This window comes from Streptopelia decaocto (genome assembly GCF_964273445.1).
Source record: "Streptopelia decaocto genome assembly, chromosome: 16".
NCBI classification, from domain to species: Eukaryota; Metazoa; Chordata; class Aves; order Columbiformes; family Columbidae; genus Streptopelia; species Streptopelia decaocto.
The window spans coordinates 424964-433583 of record NC_138671.1 but is presented as its reverse complement, the minus strand read 5'-3'; the positions used below and the strand labels follow the sequence as shown (position 1 = coordinate 433583).

At 70.2% G+C, this 8620-nt stretch overlaps 1 protein-coding gene across 1 annotated transcript; it reads left to right on the top strand.

Moving 5' to 3' along the window:
- Positions 1–1081: 1081 nt before the first annotated feature.
- Positions 1082–3368, top strand: SOCS3 (suppressor of cytokine signaling 3). The gene is made up of 2 exons (XM_082066984.1): positions 1082–1214; positions 1574–3368. Exon 2 carries the CDS (start codon positions 1641–1643, stop codon positions 2268–2270), a length of 630 nt encoding a protein of 209 aa, XP_081923110.1. The 5' UTR covers positions 1082–1214; positions 1574–1640; the 3' UTR covers positions 2271–3368.
- The last annotated feature ends 5252 nt before the right edge of the window (positions 3369–8620 follow it).

Here is an 8620-nt window from a genome sequence, read left to right as displayed (position 1 = left end):
CAGGGCAAATTAAACTATTTAAAATAAAATCCACTGACAGAGTCTGGTTTGTTTTCGAGGCCGAAACTGACAATTGCCAAACGAAATGCAGAGAAAGCAGGTGGGGCAGGGGGTCCCGTCCCCGCTCGGCTCCGCTCCCTGCCTGCTCTCCCGGTCCGGGTCCACCGGCCCCGAGCCAGGGCGGAGCGATGAGGAATCCCTGCCGGGACCGGGACCGGGACCGGGCCCGTGCGCCGCGGGGCGCCCGGCCGGGCGAGGAGAGTCCCGGAGGCTGCCACGGCCCGCCATGGCGGCTCGGCCTCTGCCCCTGCCGCCCCGGGTGCCAACGCGCCAACGCCGCGGATCGCCCCGGGGCTCCCGGAGCCAGCGCCGGCCGCAGCCCCCGCCCGCCGGCCCCCGGCACGGGACAGCGGGGAGCGGGGCGGCCGTGCCGCTGTGGCCTGTCCAGCCCCTGGGAGCCCCCGGGCACAGCCTAAGGGGGAATTTGCCCCTTATTGTCCCCAGATGTGTATGTAGATCGAGGGGCTTTTGTACCCCAGGGGTGTCCCGGGAGCAGCGGCCGGGCTGGCGGCAGCCTGGCACGTTGTGCTGGACATAAAGGCCCCGGCGATGTGGGGATGCTGGATCCGCCGCCCCACTCAGGGCAGCCGGGCGCGACCCGCCTGGGCAGGGGGACCCCGCGCCTGCACCGCAGCCCGCAGCAGACGGGCGTCCGCAGTGCGCTCCTGGGCCACCGGTATCCCCGGTGCGCAGCGGCCACCCCCTGCGGGCCGCCCTCGGGCAGGACTCCCACCCCGGAGAGGGCGGCCCGGGGGGCTCCCGGCGGACCAGGGGGTGCCCTCGCCCCCACGCGCCGGGTCGGGGCAGCCCGGCCCGGCCGGACCCGGCTTGCCCGGCGGGGAGCGGAGCGCGGGGGGGCGGCCGCGCCTCTCCTCTTCTTAGAAGGAAAGAGCGCGCAGGGGAGCGGGGGGGGCGGCCGCGCTGCCCGGAATGGGCCGGCGGTGGCTGGCGGCGCGCCGAGGCGGGCCGGGCCGGGCGGGGCGGCGGGAGGGCGCCGGGAGCGTTACAAGAAGCCGCGCAGTTCCAGGAAACCGAGGGCGGGCTCTGCGCCCGCTATAAGAAGCCTCCCCGGGCGGCCCCGGCAGCTCCGCCGCCGACCGCCGCCGCACGCCGGCCCCGCCGCCGCCGAGACCGGCCCCGGCACCCGCGCCCAGGTACGGAGCTGCCCGCGGCGGGACGGGACCCGGGGAGGGGAGAGACGGGGACCAGGGCGTCCCGCGGGGAGGAACAGGCGGGTACCGGGGATGCCGGTGCCCCCCGGGGCCGGCGGTAGCCTTGATGCCGGTGCCTCGGGAGGGCGATAGCCGCGGCCAGGAATGCCGGTGCCGCCCGGGAAGTGAGCTCGCCAGGAGCGGTGGAGCCGGTGTCCCCTGGCAAGGGCACAGCCGGGGCCGGGGGCTGATAGCGCGGGAGCCCCGAGGAGGGCAACAGCCGAGGATCGCGGGTGCCGGTGCTCCCGGGAAGGGAGAGCCGGGGGCCGGGGTGCCGGTGCTCACTGCCGTCTCTGCCGCAGGTGATGGTGTAGCAGCCGCTGCTCCCGGCAGCAGCACCCCGAGCGCGCAAAGCTGGCTCCCTGCGCCATGGTCACCCACAGCAAGTTCCCCGCCACCGGGATGAGCCACCCCCTCGACACCAGCCTGCGCCTCAAGACGTTCAGCTCCAAGAGCGAGTACCAGCTGGTGGTGAACACGGTGCGCAAGCTGCAGGAGAGCGGCTTCTACTGGAGCACGGTGACGGGCGGCGAGGCCAACCTGCTGCTGAGCACAGAGCCGGCCGGCACCTTCCTCATCAGGGACAGCTCGGACCAGCGGCACTTCTTCACCCTCAGCGTCAAGACGGAGTCGGGCACCAAGAACCTGCGCATCCAGTGCGAGGGCGGCAGCTTCTCCCTGCAGAGCGACCCTCGCAGCAGCCAGCCCATGCCCCGCTTCGACTGCGTGCTCAAGCTGGTACATCACTACATGCCGCCTGCGCCGTGCACTGTCCCCGAGCAGCCGGGGGGCGACCTGCACCCCAAACGCACCTACTACATCTACTCGGGAGGTGAGAAGATCCCCCTGGTGCTGAGCCGCCCACTGTCCTCCAGCGTCTCCACCCTGCAGCACCTCTGCCGCAAGACCGTCAACGGGCACCTGGACTCCTACGAGAAGATGACTCAGCTGCCAGCTCCCATCAAGGAGTTCCTGGACCAGTACGACGCCCCCCTCTAAGGGGCTGGTGGAGCGAGGTTACACGCTACAAGCACAAGAGCAGGGGACAGGCACAACCTCCCGCCAGCACGGGGACTTGCAGGGCACACCGAGCCTCTCCCTCTGGGAAGGAGTGGGGGGACTGGGGCAAGCCTTGGTGCTGGGGGACCCCCCGAGGAGGTGCGACACCCCCTCTCCGCAGGGAGGAGGCTGCTCTGGTCGGACCGTGGATGTTACAGTGTGGAGGCCTCCCCGGCACAGCGGGGAGAGCCCGTGGGCAAAGGCCCCGCAGGCTTGGGCAGCCGGGATGGCACCCGCAGCACGGGAGGACACGTGCCCCGTCAGCCATGTCCCCACCGTGGGACCACGCCTGGGGTGTCCTGGAGACAGCCCCTCTGCCACCAGAGAGCGGAAAGAAAGCACTGGAGTCCAGCTCATGCCTGATCGCTTTTCCTCCGTTTTAAGGGGAAAGTGTTTTTTGCCCGTACCGTACTTTACCTCTTGCTGCCTCCTTGTGGGTGGAAGCTCCTTTCACACCGGGCCTCAGACTTGGAGGTCACTGCCTTTTTCCCCTCGTTGCCATTTTCCGGGGGACTAAGCCTTAATACTCTCCCTGCCCCCTGGTCTGGGTTACTGTACATCATTTGGTGACACTGCGCGATAACGGTCCTGGTGCTGCAGAGCCAGAGGGGAAACAGCGTGTCCTGATGCTGCTGAGAGTCCCGAGTGACCATGTCTGCAAGGAGCACCCCGGGCGCCGGTGCTGCCGCTGGACCTGCCCGGCTGCTCCCGCCGGCCCCGGCGCGCGGCGGCGCAGGCGCGAGGACCCCGGAGCGCGTCATCTCACGAGTGATTCCTGCGTCCGCCTGGAGAAGCGCTTGGGCTTTCCTGGCTTTTTTAAATTCTATTTTCTTTTTTAACCAAAGAGATGTTTACAGGCCAACGTGAATCACTGTCTTTTATAAAGATTCCATCGTCACCTCCAGCCTCGAGGGCTGAGCAAAACCATGCTTGAAAATTCAACCAAAACAAAACTCAGATGAAACTTTGCACATATTTATATTTATATTCAGAAAGGAAATGTTTCCGTAATTTATAATAAAGAGCACTATTTTTTAATGAAAACCCTGAGATCTGTTTTGTTTCCTCCCCTGCACTGTCAGGTCCACTCAGGCCCCGACATGGCGCACGGCCCCCCGGCCGCCGCGCTGGCCGCGCCGCCGGGACGCTGTTTACACCGTGTAAGCGCCGGCTTCCTGGAGCCGCTCCGGGTGCCGGGTGATCCCGCCGCGGTGACTCACAGCCCGGCGTGCGTAAGCGCTGCCCGGCGCTCAGGTATGTCTGAGCCCCGCCAAGTCGCTCTGCCGGTTGAGCCGCGTGGGGACGGTGCCGGCTCCAGGCACGCGGTGCAGCCGCAGGCTGTCCCTGGACCCCAGAGGCCCCGGCCGTGGGGCGTGCGCCAGGTGTGGGAATAACCTGGAAGCTCCGGCGGGGCGGGGGGGCGGGCGATGCTGAGCTGCAGAGCTGTGTCTGGGGGACGCCCCGCGGCCCCTGTGCCACACAGCCCTGCCAGCGCCCGCGGCGCCCCAGCCCCGCACCGCGGGCATCGTGCCTGGCGCTGTGCGCCGGGCCTGGGGAAGCCCAGCGCCGGGAACCGGCTTCCCTCGGGAGCCAGGCCAGCACAGACGGGTGGCGGATGCGCCCGGCTCGGGCCGCAGGCGCAGCGCGGTCCCCGTGACTATTTTGGTGCCGCTCTCCGGGACGCGCTCGGGGCTGCCAGGAAGCGCGGCGCGGCCTGCCCGGGCACCCGCCAGAGCTATGCGAGGAATGTCCACGCGCGGGTGGCCGCCCGCCAGGCCCTGCCGAGGCACATCCCCACAGCCAGGGCTGCCGGCAGCACCGGTGGCTACCGGCCCGGTGCCAGGGAACAGGGTGGGAGCGGCGCCGAGGGCAGAGCAGCCCCCGGGGGTGAGCATCACCCCTGTGACAGTGCCTGCGGAGGGACCCGCAGCACCGCAGCCCTCGGGCAGGACAGGGCGCAGCATGGCTGGGGACTCCGGGTTCCGTGGGCTGAGCGCCCCAGCCCCCGCAGAGCGAGGGGTTCGCTGCGCGCTGCCGTGGGGCGGCCCTGCTCCATCACCGCTGCCCAGAGGATCCCGGGCGCCCGTGCCGCGGTCCAGGGGCCTCTTCCCCCGCGCAGGCCGTGGCGGGGCCGCGGCCGCAGTGAGCCGGAGTCCGGGAAGCTCCGCCAGCCCCGCGGGTTTCTTGGAATCAACCCAACCTCACGGCAGCGGTGACGCAGCGGCTGGCGGGCAAATCCCTGCCGAAGGTTTCACAAACCTCCTGCCTTCTCCAGAAAAGCCAGGCGGACTTGGCCCGTGTTTCGTAAGCGGCTGGTCGAGTGTGTCACAGGCAGCCAGTTCTCCTCAGCCCGTGGCCGGGGCTGGGGCCGGCTGAGCTCGGCCCCCGCAGCGGCTTCCTGGATGGGGACGGCGTTCTCATGGTGATCAGACCCTGTCACTGCGCCGTGGAGCCAGACGGGAAACGGGGCACGAGCACGGGGGGCTGGGAACGTGGCTGGGACACCGTGGTCCTGCAGGTCCCGGATCCCGTGTCCCCGGGGCCGGCACCGGGCGGGCACAGCCAGCATTCCTGGAGGGGGCTCAGGGCAGCAGGGACCGGCCAGCGCTGCGCAGAGGTGGCCGCGGGGAGCCCAGCCCTGGCAGCTGAGTAGGGGGCCCGGGCTCCTCGCGCTGCACCGGCCCTGAGATGGACCAGGCACCAGCATAGGCACCGGCACAGGCACCGGCACAGGCACCGGCACCGGCACGGGCACGGCACCCTGCCCTGCCACGGCCCCGGCTCCGTCCTCCCCACACTGCATGGGCCGCATGTGGCTGGAGGGGGGAGCTGCCCGTGGGCTTTGCCTTGTGCTGGGGCTGAGCCAGCACCAGCGGACAGGACGGGTCAGGCAGCAGCTCCGCGGTTCTGCTCTGAGCCCCAATGACCCAAACATGGTGTGGCCACAGCCCAGGGCGGGAGGGAGGTGGCGCCACATGGGGCACCCTGGGGGTGTCCCCATGGGTGGGCTGGTCACCCTCTGGCCTCTCCTGTCCTTGGACCCGGGACTCATCCGTCACCCAAGGAAGGCAGCGGTGAGCGGCAGCACCAGCAGCCAGCGGGGCGGCAGGGCCAGGCAGGGAGCTCGCCGTGAACGCCCCGACCCCGCGGCACACCCTTCGCGCACTTCCCCGCCCCGGCCCCCAGCGCCAGGACATTCCCACATCACCGCCGCACTTCCCAGTCGGATGCAGGAAAGGGCCGAGCAGCAGCCGGGGACTTACTGTAAATGGCACCACCTGCTCCTCACACAGCAATTGCTCTGCGGGCCGGGGCCATGGGGCCGCTGGGAACAGGGACCGCGACACCTGCTCCCCAGCGTGCTGCCGGGGAGCACGAGCTCGGGCTCTGCCGCACAGCGCCAGGGCTGGCGCCGGCCGCCTGGCTGCGGCGCGGGATGGGCGGGGGTCCCTGCGCTGGAGGGGCAGTGGGGCTGCACAGCCTGCAGCTCCACGTCCCCGGGGCGCGCAGGAGCCCCCTGGTCCTGTGGCATCCCCGCAGCTCCGCTGTCTGCCCCAAGCAAGCACGTGTGGCTTGGCCCTGTGGTGCTGCATGAGCTCCCTGGCCCCGGCAGGGGCTCAGCCGGCGGTAACGGTGACACATCCCGTTGCTGGCACAGAGGAGGCAGAGTCTCGGCGGCCGGGGGAGCCACAGGAACTGACAGCCCTTCACCATGTCCCTGGTGTGGTCCCTGGCTGTCCCCAGCCTGGGCAGGGCTGTGAGCAGATGGGCAGTGCCGGGCAGCAGCAGGACCCCCATGCCCAGGCCAGAGGGTATTTCGGGCTGCAGAGGAGCCCAGAGGGCTGTGTACGTCCCCATGGAAACCCCTCTCTGTTGTTGCTCCTGCAGCCAGAGCCGGCAGCCAGCGCAGGGAGCCGGCAGCTGCGGATTCCTCACTCCTTCCATCAGCAGCTCCGCGGGGCTGCCCTGGCCCCCCCCAGGAGCCACAGCCACCAGCTCGCAGTGCCCCGCGCCTGCTGGCCAGGCTGGGGGTCCTGGGGACCCCGCCTGCCCCCCGCCTGCCCCCCGCCCCTGCCCACTCCAGCGCCTGGCGGGGCTCGGTCCTGCACCCACGAGCAGCAGCTGCGGTGCGGCGCTGAGCTCTCGCTGCCCACACGCGGGGGACGTCCAGTGGAAACTGCCCCGCTGCATTTCCACAGCCCGGGAGGAAGTTTTCATCCCAGCAGCAGCAGACGGAACCCGAAGCACTCCTGACATTTGAGAGGAAGGTTTCAAACAAAGCCGCGTTGCTGTGGCAATGGCAGCCGCAGGCCCCCCCACCCGTCCCTTGGCTGGGGACACGGCCAAGCGGAGGGAGCAGCAGCCCAGTGCTGGTGGTGCCGGGGGCCATGTCCTGCAGCCCCCGCCTTGCCCCGCGCTGGGACCTGTGGCTCCCACTGCCAAGTGCCGTCTGCGCCGTCCCCAGGGTGAGCAGCGGGTGCCAGCACAAGGACAGACCCCGTTTGGCGCCCTCCCCATCCTCAGCCCTCTCCTGCTCCCCTCCAGCGGCCCCAGCCCGGGCCACGCTTGCTCTTGCACCTGCAGGCGCGGGAGCAGCGAGGCGCCTGCTGCTCCTGCAGGCTCTGCTGGGCACGTCGATGGCACGCACGGGAGGTCCCCGTGGGCGCGCGGGGCAGGAGGCTGCCGGCTGCATGGGTGTGTTTGCCCAGCACAGTGCAGAGTCCTCGGATGACCTGGCAGAGCAGCGTGGGCAGGTGCCAAACCCCAGCCCTGGAGCATCCCTTGGCCTCGCGTCAGCCCTGGCCGCGGCCCCGGCGCAGGAGTAGGCAGCGGCAACACCACACACGCGGCTGGGGACGGAGCTCCTGGACACGGGACCTGCATCCGTGGGGCTGCCGCTGCCGCTCCCACCTGCCCCCTCCCCACCAGGACACAATGCTGGGGGGCTCAAACGGCCCCCGGGCCCAGCGCGCTGCGCCTGTCCCGCGGCTCCGAGGACTGTCGGCAGAGCCGGGCGGGGGGCGATGGGTGGAGGCGGCGTCGCTTTGGGTGAGGATGGGACATGCGGCTGGCAGAGGGCACAGCTGGAGCAGATGTTCCCTAGAAGGACCCAAGGGCCCCGTCTCAGCATTTAACGAGTGGGAATGGGAGCACTTTACTGTAATTCCAGCAATTACATTGTTCATCCTTGGCAGCCAACATCAGTTGGTGTCCAGCGCCATGGGATCATGATAAGCCACCTGGCACGGAGACTTGGCAGCGTGCCGTGCCGCTGGGCAGCCGGCCAGGGCAGGGCAATAAAGGCTGCAGAGCGAGGTGTGACCTACGGTAAGGGCCCGCCCAGGAGTTCCTGGCACCGGCACAGCCCCGGTGCACAGGTGCTGGCCAGGAGGGTCCTGGTGCCCAGGAGAGTGGGACAAGCCTGGAGGGACCAGGGACCCTGGCCCTGCAGCTCCAGCGGGGCCCGGCAGCCTCTCTGTGCCGCGGCAGCCCCTGCAGCCACGCAGCACCGCCGGGCGCTGAGCTGGCGCTGCCGGCAGCAGGATGCTGCAGCCAGCAAGTGGCAGGGAGGGCTCGGGCAGCGAGCGAGGTGCTGGCAGTGCGGGGGAAGCCCCCCCTCGGGCACAGGACGGGGCTGGGGGACAGGGGCTGCGCTCAAGGGCCGGCACCCCGCACCCCGGGGTCGTGCTGTCCCGCCCGGCAGCCCCTCAGCCCCTGCTCGCCCCTCGCCGCTTCCGCAGCCGCCCCACGCTCCCCGTGCCCCACCGCCCACCCGCCCGGCTGCACGTGCGCTGGGTGGTCCCCGCCGGTGCCCGGGCCGTGCTGGAGCAGGGGACAGTTGGCACCCCCGGGATGGGAGCGTGAGCCCTGCTGAGTCATCACTTTGCTTGTTCTCGTTTTTCCATGGTGCTGTTGTGCAGTTTGCTGGAAGCCAGCAAAGACCCATGACTAATCTGTTCTCAAAACAAGCACAAAGAGAGCAGGGAGGTTTGTGCAAACCCCGCGGGGAAGGGGGGGCTGAATCACAGCGCGGGGCCAGGGAAGGCGCAGCCGGGAGCAGCTGGGGATGCCTGGCCAGGGCAGCCCCACCGGTAGCACCTGTGCCGGCTGAGGGACGGATGGCACGGCTGGGGCTGGGCAGGGGCGGTGGGGTCCACCGCGCTCACCCGTCCTCTGCCTGCACGGTGCAGCCGAGCCCGGCCGGCCGGGTGCTGGCAGTGCCGGCGCGGGGTGCAGCAGGCAGGGCGCTCGAGCCGTCACCAGGGCCAGGGCTCCCATCCTGGTGGCTT